General features: G+C 43.5%; 1 protein-coding gene across 1 annotated transcript; it reads right to left on the bottom strand.

Moving 5' to 3' along the window:
• Positions 1-2,012: 2,012 nt before the first annotated feature.
• Positions 2,013-12,385, bottom strand: ippk (inositol 1,3,4,5,6-pentakisphosphate 2-kinase). Its single transcript, XM_034586522.1, has 14 exons — positions 12,157-12,385; positions 10,473-10,532; positions 8,557-8,652; positions 7,189-7,255; positions 6,983-7,101; positions 6,702-6,791; positions 6,554-6,612; positions 6,102-6,174; positions 4,811-4,963; positions 4,530-4,650; positions 3,699-3,834; positions 3,511-3,613; positions 2,936-3,030; positions 2,013-2,700 (listed from the first exon to the last, which is right to left on the bottom strand). The coding sequence occupies exons 1-14, from the start codon at positions 12,235-12,237 to the stop codon at positions 2,448-2,450; spliced, it is 1,506 nt and encodes a 501-aa protein (XP_034442413.1). The 5' UTR covers positions 12,238-12,385; the 3' UTR covers positions 2,013-2,447.

The raw sequence follows: 12,385 nt of genomic DNA, 5'->3' as shown, positions 1-12,385 counted from the left end.
CTGCAGTTTGTCTGATGCTGTGACGACTCTGCACTTTCAGATCTCAGCTCCTTCACCTGGTTCGTCGTCACTTTGTCTCATCAAGGGCTGAAACTAACGGTTATCATCAATTAATCGGATTATTTTCTTGATTAATAAAATTGTTTAGTTTGTGAAATATTTTTAAAAAACACCTTCACAATTTATCGAAGCCGTGCGATGTCTTCAGTTTGTCCGAACCCTCGAAAGCAACACTATGCAACTTTAACTGAACAACAGCGCCCCCTGCAGCCACGCATGGAGATTTGGGCCGTTTGGGCTTCGTGTAACAGAGATTATCTGAGTCGTTCCACTCACTGAACTGATATTACCCATGATCCTCTGCTTCCTGAACCAGAAGAGCTGCTGCTGTAACAAATTCACAGAACTGTTTAGAATTCTTCACATTTTAACAGTTTCCTGCTGAATATTGGGGTTTTTAATAACTGATCATCAGTTCAGCTTCACTCCTCAACTCACTGGAGCTGAATCTGACAGTTGAAGCTGTGGTTCTGTCACTTCTCCTCACAGGAGATCGAACCCACTCAAAGTCACAGGGTGATGAGTGGGAATGAAGGAGGAAACCTTCTCACGATTCACAGTCACTGAAACATCAAACTGGTTTTAATCAAGCTGCTGTTTGGAGGTTTAAAAGTTGCGTAGTGTTGCTTTAACAATTTACTCATCAAATGTGACACGACCAAGCAGCTGTCTCATGAGTTAGTTTGAGTTGATGTGAGTAGTTGGACTGAAAAACTCCAACATGAAAATAAAAGAATTATGAATTATAAAAATAAAAAACAAAAACACCATCTCAACTGCTTCCTCCAGCTGCTGAGACTGTTTGGCAGTCAGATCCACCACGTTTCCTCTGTAACCATGGTAACTTGTGATTCTGTTAACAGGCTTCAGCAAACAACCTGGTCCACCCACCCGCCTACATTCAGGAAATGACATCATCAAAGCGCGACAAAAGCAGCAGGAGGTTAAAGAACAGGTTCCTTCTACTCGGGCGTCCATGTGAAAGTGAAGCCACGGTTTCCTCTGCTGTAATCATCCCGTTCATATCGTCAGTTTAGAGATCTGATCCCGATGTGCGTTACAAAACCCACAGACTGTTGAGGCTTCAGCAGTTTGTGTTCAAACAAACCACAGATATTCAGATTTGTCAAAGTTTCTCCCTTTTCAGTATAAAATTCCCTCTCTGTGTTACAACCGCTCCACCACAGTTCAACAAGGAAACACTTCCAGAACACAAAAGGTGGAAAACTACCCAGAAAGACTCTGGAAGGTGACAGAAATCAACGCATCCAGAACTAAACCCATTTGATAACTGTCCTAACCCTCATTTAGTTTTATAACCAAAGTTCAGAATGAGATACTGAACCAAAGTATCAAACAACCGTGTTTCCCACTGATAACTTCGACTGCGGCAGCTAACTGGGTCTAATTTCTCCGACCACAGTTTCATAATGATCCTATAAACTTATCACACTTCTCATAACAACATAAACTCTCTCCGCCCCGCTGGCGCTGGCTCTCTCTCTCTCGCTCTCTCGCTCTCTCTCTCTCTCTCTCGCTCACTTCTTTGGTTTCCCTTAAAAACATTCATAAACATCCACGGTCCTCTGCAGGCATGAGTAAGCATAGCATGGGTAGATACTACCACCACTGTGCGTGTTGCTGCAGCAAGTTCACCTGTCCTCATCATACGTGCTCACAGGGCGACCCGCCCCCCCGCAGCAACCACATAGATTAACTATCTGTGGGAAACACTGTTAAGATCTGACTTCAGAAAATACCAACTTTATTTGTAAAAAGGTAAATTAAGCTCCAGCCTCATTACTGAAACCTTTGTTTCTGCAGTCGTGGATTCTGCACCTCATCACTTATGTACATAGAAAGTGCAGAAGGAGAAGATCTCTTAACGACAAGTGGAAATAATTACAGCAAGAAAACCCAGTTGCTATTTCAATATGGACGCCTGACTATTGTTTTAAAGACTTGATTGAGAACCTGTCCTTTAATCTCGACTTTTGTCAACGAAAGAGAGACCCATGCTTCGTACGAGGTTTCCAGTCGATGTGAGTTGTGACAGAACGGAGCGGTGACGTTGGGATTCACCTCTGCACAGGAGTAAAATGTCAAACTGCCACAACATCACAAAAGCTCTGGAAACTAAATGCATCTGCTTGTCGTTTTCCAGCAATTTATCTGCAACTTGCTTTAGATTTTTTTTGTTGCTGAGCAGCAGCAGGAACCAGAGGGTGATACCTGTCAACATGGTCTGAGTGAGGAGGAGGAGGAAGTGCTGCAGTGAATAAACAGCTCTGCTCCTTAACTCTTCAACATGGCGTCTCTGTTCGAGGCATCAGTGTGGCGTCAGATATGTTTGTCTCCTGTAGTGTCGCCTGGCGCTTTGTGGCCGTTCACACCGGGTGGAAGAGCAGTGTGCAGTCCTCTCTCTCTGCAGCCGCGAAGATGCCGGGCAGCGGCTGCAGAGAGGCCTTCGGCAGGGTACCCCCGGTCCTCAAGTAGCAGGAGACGATCCTCTGGTCCAGGCGCAGCTGGCAGGGGATGGCGTCGAACGGCTTCGGATCCAGATCCAGAATGGAGACAGAGTAGGAGAAGGCCGGAGGTCTGGTTGAGAGGAAGTCTCGGAGCCACCTCTGACTGGACAGACTAGGAGAAGAGGAGGAGGAGGGTTGGTGAACAGGAGGAAGAGCCACTAACGCCTGGCTCCACCTGGTGGATATAATCAGGTACTACAAACAGAATCATAAACCTCATCACTACGGTTTGGACAAAAGCAGTTTCAAGGTCTCAGCTCCGGCTCTTTGTGATTCTAAAATCGACATTTTTCACCATTTTCAAGACAAGACAGTTAATGAGACTCTTCTGAGAAAACTAGACTCACCCTTCATCGTCATCCTCCTCTTCCTCAGGGCTCGGCACCAAGGCCACCATGATGGAGCAGTCCTTGGCTGTCATGGCAGCGCGGTACTGATGAACCTGGAGTCAGAACATACAGGAGGGTTTTATCTTTCTATTTTGGGTCTGTTCAGGTGTTTAAAAACAAGTGGACGAAATTAAAAAGAGCAACAGTTAAATCTCTACAACTTTGAAAACTATGTAGAAAGCATGAAATATAAATACATATAAATAGGACATTTATATTTGCTTCAAGTATTAATGTGAGGAATCAAATGCTTCATGTTGGTTGTGAAACATTTTCAAAGTCGGTTTCCGCTGCACTGTTGCATTTTGCTTCTATCGATACATCAACTTTTCCACCTCAGCCAAATTAAACATTTTTTATGCATTAAGATTGAAAATGAGCAGGAAAACAGTTGTAAGGGAACAAAACCCAGCGTTTGCACTGATGATTTAAGCAGCATTAAAATCCTCAGACACACAGTCAGCTCACACCGTCACAGTTTCCTGTGTGACTCAGCGACTGGAATAACTGGGAACATTTGAAACCAGTCTAACCTTGGCGGCGGCGTACTCCACAGAGCCGTCGTCCTCAGCCTGACATTTCTGCAGCTTTTCCAGGAAGGCCTCGTTGTACGGCCCGTCGATCTGAAGTCGAGTTCTGACACAGACAGAGACAGGAAGTGAGGTCAGAGACCAATGAGTTCAATCAACAGCGTTCTCCTCTGGGCCTCGTCGAGTCTTACCTCTCCTTGGGGAAGTCCTGCAGATGTTGCTCCACTCTGCGATACAAAGGATGAAGACCTTCGATGTTCAGCGTGTCCAACATCTGAGTCTGAAGGATCCTGGACAGAACACTATTGCTGGGTAAATCCTGAGAGCCTACACACGCACACAGACACACACAGAGAACAAATTCAGACAACATGACCAAAATGTTTGAGCTGAAAAGACACAAATACTTCTTTCTAATTACAAACATATTGAAAGGAAGCTGCAGCACAAAGAAAACCTTTGTTAAAGGGACCAACAAGCAGCACATAGACCTGTTGGACTGGTCTGTAAACAAAACACATGTGAGCATGCATGTAAATCACATCCTCGACTCTGGGGTTGGTTTATCTGCACGTTTATTCATGTGCCTGTATGAAGATAACGAACATGAACATAAATACTGATGGTAACTAACTTATTTTCATCACTAATTGATCTGATGATTGTTTTCTCAATATATAAATATATAAAAGCCAATAACTATTTGGCTTGCAAAACAAAAAAAGCACAAAATAATCACAATCTTCAAATTATTATCGAATTTGAAAATAGTAGTAAATAATTTTTCAGGTTATCTATTAATCGTTGCAGCTCTAACTACTTGCGTTAAAGAATATTTTTGTGTTTGCTTGTTTTTTTCAAATTGCAGCCGACTGGGTTGATTTCTAACGTAGAACAAAATAAAATGAAACTGACTCAACATTTAAATTAAAAATAGTATTTTATAAATTGACCAGCTTAGTTCACTCACTGTGACCTGGCCACACACAAATCAATCAGATGGTAGAGAAGCAGGTTCTGACCGTGACGAATCCTCTCCTTGTTGAAAAGACTGGCTTCACAGAAGCTCCGCCCCTCTCCACATCTGTCCGCCACCCCCCCGCCGTGCCCTCCTCCACCACTCAGCAGGGCGTTCACCAGGACCTAGAGAGAGAGAGAGAGAGAGAGAGAGAGAGAGAGAGAGAGAGAGAGAGAGAGAGAGAGAGAGAGAGAGAGAGAGACCGCACGTTGTATTTTCCACCAGCTCAAACAACGCACAGTGTGTGTAGTAGTGTGTGCATGTCAGTGTGTTGTGTGGATGTACCTGGATGAAGTCGTTGAGAACAGCCTTGCCGGTCACGTGACCGATGATTCTGTTGTTTCCGTACATGAAGTACGGTCTGAGCTGATGCAGCAGAGAGTTCAGGTCCAATGAGTCGTCACTTCCTTCTTTACTACTATAAATGCACTGACCGCCCTGAAAACACACAGACAGGTCTTCTTACTGTGGTTCTACTCCTCAGTGTGAAACAATCATCCCACAGTGAAGAGGATCTAATGATTTTTATAGTTTTGAAACATTTTCCACAACATCTGTTCACACCTGCAGCAACTTCAGATCTCAAACAGAGAAGTGGAGAAGTCTGGGCTCATTTAAGATGTAATAACCTTTCAAAGAGTCGCTCTGGAGCAAAGATCACACATTGTCACGGCCGTAAAAACTCTTTAACTTGTCCCTTGCCGTTGGCAGAATCTTTCACTGAGAGCTTTTTGTTTTAAACTGGTTTCTATTGCTCCTTCATTGCTCTTAATGGCTTTCATAGTGATTTATGTGATCGTGACAAAATCCACATTCCTCATTCTCAGCTGTCCGAGTAAGACGACAACGCGTTTATCTTCTAAAGTTTGACTTTGTGGAATTCAGGTTCACGCAAAGGTTCAGAGCCGACGGACAGTAAAAATAAAACAACTTACATTTCTACTGGAGCCTGATCCATTCATTGGTCGGTTGATGTATTTGTCAATATGAGCCGCTCACTGACATCAGTATCGTGTTTATCTTTGCTGATATGAAAACGTATTGAACAGAATAAACTGTGCAGAAAATGTGCATTTGTGTTTAGATTTTACATAAAAATATGCTCTTTATATCTGGTTACATTTGTATTTTCTTTGTATTTATAGTTTATGATCAAATTTATTGTTAAACTATGAAATGTCAATTATAACTGTCAAAAGGGTTTGATGATCTTAGGATTCAATGTCAATTATTTTCAGCAGAAACATCAGTATCGTAATTTTTTTACTCTGCATCAATTCCAAAAAGTTTCTACCACTTTTGTTTTGCCTTGTTTGAAAATCTCTTAAATTCATTCTTAAACTTACAGTAACCTTTTAGTTTACAGGTTAATTCCCAGTATGAACTAGAGCAGTGTTTCTGTTTTAATGGTCATTTGATTATACCATTTTAAAACTTTAAAAACTTGTGAATCTCTCCTTTACACCAGTGGTTGTATCGATTGATTGTGTTGTTAATGGAGCTGGATGTTGTGATACAAACACACAAAAGGTTTCACATTACACAGAGTAGGACTGAGGCTGTGGTTGTGTCTCACCTTGAAGATTTTGAAGTTGTTCTGAGGTTCTTCTATGAGTTGTCTGATGGCAAACTGCATTCTCTGTCTGTTCCTGATCAACAGAAACCAGAGAACATTGTGTTCAGCTGCTGAACGGTCAGATTTCTATCAGGAGCTGAATTTGCACTGAGGAGTTAGACATAGAAAAAGGTTTTTGGAGGCGGCAGCGTTCATGTGCTGGACTGAATTACACAGAGAAGTGTTTCTCATGTCGTCTAACAACTACAACATGTGCAAGTTTACATCACCTGCAGTGACCAGACCAACAAACATGAAGGAAACAAGAAACATTTTTAAACGTTTCCTTAAAAAACAATCAGGATCTTTTACTGTTTCCACATTTTTCAAACGTAAACATTCCTGATTGTTCCTGTGACTTTTCTTAAATGCAGCAGTGTTGATGGTAACAATAGTCTGTGCAGTAATCTCACCCTGAGAACAGGTCTAGAGGACAGTAAAGACTGCGTCTCTTCCACTTCCCATTGGACACCTGAGAGACAGAGAGGGGGGGGGGGGGGTCATATCTAGTTGGCCTAAGGTATTAGTTGGACAATATTTTTGTACTGTGGTTGTAGTTACCTTGTAGTGTTGGTGCATGCAGAAGCGACACACTTTAGTCTTGATGTCTTTGCTGACATGTTTGGAGGACGGCAGGAAGCCACATTTAGGCTGAAAACAGAACAAACACAAATCAGCTGCTGAACAACACTTACACACAGTAACACTCATGTGATTCCTTGTTTTAGCTCAGGACCTCTGGTCCACAGTGACGTCATTCACAGGCAAATACTTCCCATACTGTGGCTACTTTTCAGGAGGGAACAGAGAGAGTGTGTGTGTGTGTGTGTGTGTGTGTGTACCTTGATCTCGATGCAGAGGGGAAGAGCGTGTGTTGGCTGGTGCAGAGTTGGAGACGTCAGGTTGGGCAGACAGAGAGCACAGCCGCTGTAGATGTCCATCACCTTATCACAGCGCCACGCTGACACACACACACACACACCAACTGGTCATTTAACAGATTTAAAAACCAGATGCTTCCCACTGAAAAGATTAAAACCCATCTTACCTGGTCTTTGATGCTGAACTCTGATTGACAGCTGCCGTACAAACTCCAGCGGCAGTTTGACCACTTCCTGTAAAGAAGTGAAGTCAGAACATCTGCCTTTGTTTCTGTTATCGTCTGTATGTAAAACACTGTGATCAGCTGATAGTGTTTCAGCAGCAGTTGGCTGTTGGCTCGGGAAGCGATAAAACCTCCCGTACAGTATAAGCAAATTATTCAGATAATAACAATCGCATACATCAGTCAGCATCAGATACAGATTCAGAATCATTTAATTACCGTCACATGTCCACATACGTCACACCGCACATTAAGAACCTCTGCGTGACAGAATTATAAATTCAGCCGTAAAAAACTCCGACGTCCAGTTTAGAAACAAAACTAAAATTAGGTCCCATCTGACTCGGAGAATGATGCTCATGTGCTCGAACGCTTCAGACCTCAACACTAACTCACTGTTTTTTGGGGGAAATTTGTGACGCAAGAAATCTTGTTTATCTCCGAGCTCTGAACAGGTTATATTTTCCAACTGGATAACACTGCGGTTAAAAAGAGCTTATGCACGGCTGTTTTTTTTTTGTTTGTTTTTATTCTATCAAGATTTCACAAAACAGCCCCTAGATCTTTTTAATTTGTAAAATAAGTTGAGCAAAAATTACAATTCCATTTCAATAAAAATCATTTATTTAGACCGATATCTTTGTTTGTGCACAGGTTTGATTGAATTTAACGGGACTGCCTTTCTTCGTTCATCTTTCTGTAACTAACTACATGTGAAGTCTCTTTTTTTTTTACCTTCTGAGTGAAAAACTCAGATTTCCACTCGGACAAAGACGTAAGAAGTTTGCACCCTGGTTCTAAAGTAGTATTTCTCCACAGACTATCTCATATCTCTGATACCATCAGACTGGCGGCTAGTTCACAGAGAAAGGTTTCACAGCCTCTGATGCTCTACGTTAAAGATACGTTAGCTTTTTTTTGCAGTATTGCAGAATAATTCGTCTCCATGTGTGTTTTAGTCTCTCGTCTGGCAGCTGCGTGTGTTTGTTCATTACTTGTCTTGTTTGTTTCAGTTTTAAAGAGGAACTCCACCTCCCAGGTCCCGAGGAGGGAAACAGACAAAGTGAAAAACTCAACTCAAGCTCTTCATGGTTCCAGGGGGAGCTGTGTGAAATGTTTTGACGAGAAAGACGAATAGAAAAGAAAATCTCATATCTCAGTTTGGGCTGCATCTATTGATCTTTTTTTTTCCCCAGACAGTAACGTGGGAGCAAGATGCTAAACCCGTGGAACTCTTTCACTGTTTTGTTAGTTAAAACTTAGACAAAGACGAAGGATGTAAAACCTGAATGACAGCAAACAGAGCCTTACCCCGCTGTGGATGAACTTCTCTCCCAGCAGGCTGCTCATCACGTTGGAGCTGAAGTCAACAATGTTCTGGATCTGCCTGAAGGCCTGCTCCGGTGTCTACAGGACAAACACAGACAGGTAAACCAGCAAGTCACAACCGGATCTGAGACTCCATATCACATGTTGACAGAGAAGTGGAGTTATTTTTCCACTCTGCGCTCACAAGGAAGGTCACAAAGTCCTCAGTGTCAGTGGGTCTTGATTAACAGGCTCGTGTTCATTGACAGGTTTTCTTTCCTGGTTGGATAAACAGTCTGACTCATATAGACGACATCTTCTGACAAATGAGTCAAGAACCTTTCTAGATTTTCTTTCTTCAGTAATTCGTTTCCTTCTGTCGTCATTCTGCAGGTTTGTCTGACTCCAGAGCTACAGGATCCAGATTTGCTACAACTATTCTTGTTTGTTTGAACTATTACGAAACATTTTCACAAAATTATGTGAATAATTCATGGATCTAGATTTTTTTATTTAAAAAACAGGTATATAAGGGGACTGATATCTATGAGTACATGCAATTTGGTGCAGATCCAAATAAAAATCTGGATATAGGGGGTTTAAATGTTGTTTCATATGGGCTTTTATATATTTTTTAGAGAGGAGTACTCATACGCCACAGACGTGGGGCGATCAGCCCAACTCTACACAGACAGACCAGGAACAGGTTTGCCAACATTACAGCAGTAACGTAATCACATATTTTGGGAGCTGGTTATTTCACAAGCTTTGAGAATAACTGTTCTTGTGCTTTTGTTTCTGCAAACAGTTCCTATTTCTACTGTTAACAGGTATGAACCTGAACTTAAACATCAGTCAAAGCTCATCCAGTCTCACATACGTCACTGGGATCACTGACAGTTCTCACATCACACAGGCCTGTTGGCAGCCGGGATTAATACTACTACCTGTATGTGTGTACATGGGAACGCCCCGTGCAGACATGAGTGAAGACACATTTATAAGTTGAGTTGCTGTTATTTCATTCAAGAAAAGGGAGGCTTCTGTTGCATGGGTGTGGTTTGGATACGATAGTTTTGACACACACATCAAATATGCGGCCGACTGGAAACCCCACTGATCAGAGGCACAAGCACAAACATGATGAGAGTCTAAGAATGAAGGGGGGGGGGCAGGAGTGGTTGAGTCCTCACAACAAACAAGTCAGATGCTGCAAGAAGCACTTTACCGGCGGCAAAACGTGAAGATGGAGGAAGATAAGAGAGAACAGCTGATGTTAGAAGTCATCATGTGAAAGGAAAAGGTCACGAAGAGGTTTGAGGGATGAGTAACAATGTGAAGGATACGCCTGGATATTAAATATCCTCTTTTAAAAAATTAGATTTAGGTCATTTAGCCCTGCTGTTGATAATATTTAATACATTTACGAATCATTTGACAGCAGCCACCTGCACAAAATGACCCTTATGGTAAAGGCACCGCCTCCATACAACCACGACAGCCACAGTTCGACCCCCAGCTAGAAAACCTGTTTTCAATGTCAAACCCTCTTTTCTCCCCACAAACCCACTTCCTGCCCTTTTCTCTACTACAACTATCAAATAGATGCTAAAATATATATTTTCTTAATTACTTAATAGTTATTCAAATGTCTGATCTGGTTGATGGATCAACTGCCTGGCGAAAATAGGCCTAATTTTAAAATTTGTAGAAGCCAAACCCAGGCTTTGACTGGCCAGTGTCTAAAAAAAACATGTTCTTTAAAGAAAGAATGCAAATTTTAAAATAAAAAAAACAATGTGATCAAAAAGCACACCTGTAAAAATCCAAATCATACGTCATGTGCTTGTCATCAATATGTATTTACTGAGTGATATGGTGATTTGGACGAAGCTTTAAACACACAGACTGATATTTACCTGCGGTGGGTTCTCACAGTCCTCAGCTGGATACTTGAGCAGACGTAGAACTCTGGAAAGCTGCAAGAAGAGAAGAGGAGCCCAGTGAAGAGTTAAGAAGAAAACACTGATACGGTTTTTCCAGGGCGTTTGGAACGTAAATCCATTCTGCAAAGTGTGAAGCGAGTCGGGGAAAATCTGACTGGAACCATTGTTGGCCTGCAACCATTAGCTTTGGACTGTAAGTTTGTGTGTCTGTGTGAAGAAAGAAAGTTCAGGCACAATGAACTGTATAAACAGTTTGAAGCCTGTCATCACTCAGGTGAGATTAGGCAAAGACGATGAACCTGAGACAATGTTGACAGGGCGGTTATCAGGGTGTCCTATCAATGTGCCCACATGAAACCAGACAAACCCTTCACATGCAGTCACACGGGAACTGGGAAATCCACCTTCGAACGCAGCAGGTCGGCACCAGTGAGCGACTCATGTGGGTTTTTTGAGGCGGAAGCTGATACCAAAATTAGGGGGTAAAAAAAAAAGTCTGATACAGATAAACAGCGGCTGATGTGTCCATCTTAGAATTCCAGAAATGTCTGTGTGTGACTTGAATATCTCAATAACCGTTCTTCATATTTTTTTTGAATTTAGTGCGATTTGGACACTTGATACGTTCAATATTAATTAACTTTGAATAAGCAGGCGATCAGACGATGGCCCGAGGGGTAAAACAGACGTGATGACAGCTCGGCGGTGTAACTAGAGCCATAACTACATGTTTAACATGTTTGGGGGGGGTCAAGATGTCAAACTACTTCAATTAGAGGAGACAAGTTTAAAACCAAGTGTAGCCTGAGGAGGAATGTGTGTAACCTCCCCAAGGTGTGTGAACAGTGTGAACAGTGTGAACAGTGTAAACAGTGTCACAGCAGAGGATCCATTTCTTCACGTCTGAATGAAACCAGTGAATCACCGCTCGGGAACATTTCTCCTCCATTACATCAACAGACCGGGGACGCCCTGCCTCGCTTACATGTGACCTTAACTCGTCGGTTGCTCAATAACAACACGTCCAGACTGGTCCCGTGAATCACACTTTCCCACAGTCCGTCAAACTGGTTTTCACTCATCTGAAAAGAGGGGGGGGTGGTGGTGGTGGTGGTCAGCGGAACGCATCGCCCCTGTCCCGGCTCAGTCCTGGAAGTTAACCCCGGGTTAGACTCGGCGCGGTGCGTGTGTGTGTGTTTCTCTCGCCCGGATGGGAGGGATGCTAACGGCTAAGTTAGCTCACACTGTGCTAATGGGGGGGTGGGGGGGGATTTGCATTAAATGGCAACGCGGTCAGTGCGTCTCTCTGGTTGGAAACAAGCCGCCGACACGACTCCGATCGTCGGACACTTGCTCCGACACTTGTTGCTCCCGTGGAAGGACGTTTCTCATTGGATGGACCGATGGGAACTCGTAGCTCCTGGTTAGCAACTCGGCTACAGCGGCCAACACGAGCTAAAAGGCACCGGCGGGAGGTGAAATCCTGCCGGTGGACGTTTTCCCTCTTCCGGGAACATTTCCGCAGATTCGCCGCAAAGTCTCCCCCGGCAGCGGCAGCGAGCTGGAGGCCACGAAGCGTTAGCTCGGATGGGGGGGGGCTGGGGGCTGGAGTGGGGCTAGCTTGGGGGTTAGCTTCGTGTTAGCTTAGCTCACTCACCTGGACGTGTGACACCACCAGGCTCTTGTTTCCTTCCCCGTGATACTTCCACTCGTTTTCGTCCATTTTGTCCAGCTCCATGATGACGACAGGCCCGACGGTGGCACGGCAGGTACAAGTACTCCCACGGGTACTGGCAGCAGTACTACTGAAGTACTGGAAGTACTGAGGCTCCGAGTACCGCTGCTGCTGCTGCCCGGCCCCGGAACTCCACGCGGGCTATCACAAT

The sequence above is a fragment of the Hippoglossus hippoglossus genome, chromosome 5 (assembly GCF_009819705.1).
Source record: "Hippoglossus hippoglossus isolate fHipHip1 chromosome 5, fHipHip1.pri, whole genome shotgun sequence".
Lineage (NCBI taxonomy): Eukaryota > Metazoa > Chordata > Actinopteri > Pleuronectiformes > Pleuronectidae > Hippoglossus > Hippoglossus hippoglossus.
Note: the sequence above shows the minus strand (reverse complement) of the source record. Positions and strands in the feature narration are given on the sequence as shown.

What these genes read in the sequence shown, in the direction of transcription:
- ippk (XM_034586522.1), bottom strand. Translation starts at nt 12,237, where the DNA reads ATGGAGCTGGACAAAATGGACGAAAACGAGTGGAAGTATCACGGGGAA. An exon ending in CCCTCTGCATCGAGATCAAG is followed by an intron (nt 6,792 to 6,982) that starts GTACACACACAC and finishes TTCTGTTTTCAG; the next exon opens with CCTAAATGTGGCTTCCTGCC. An exon ending in CCTCTAGACCTGTTCTCAGG is followed by an intron (nt 6,175 to 6,553) that starts GTGAGATTACTG and finishes TCTGTTGATCAG; the next exon opens with GAACAGACAGAGAATGCAGT.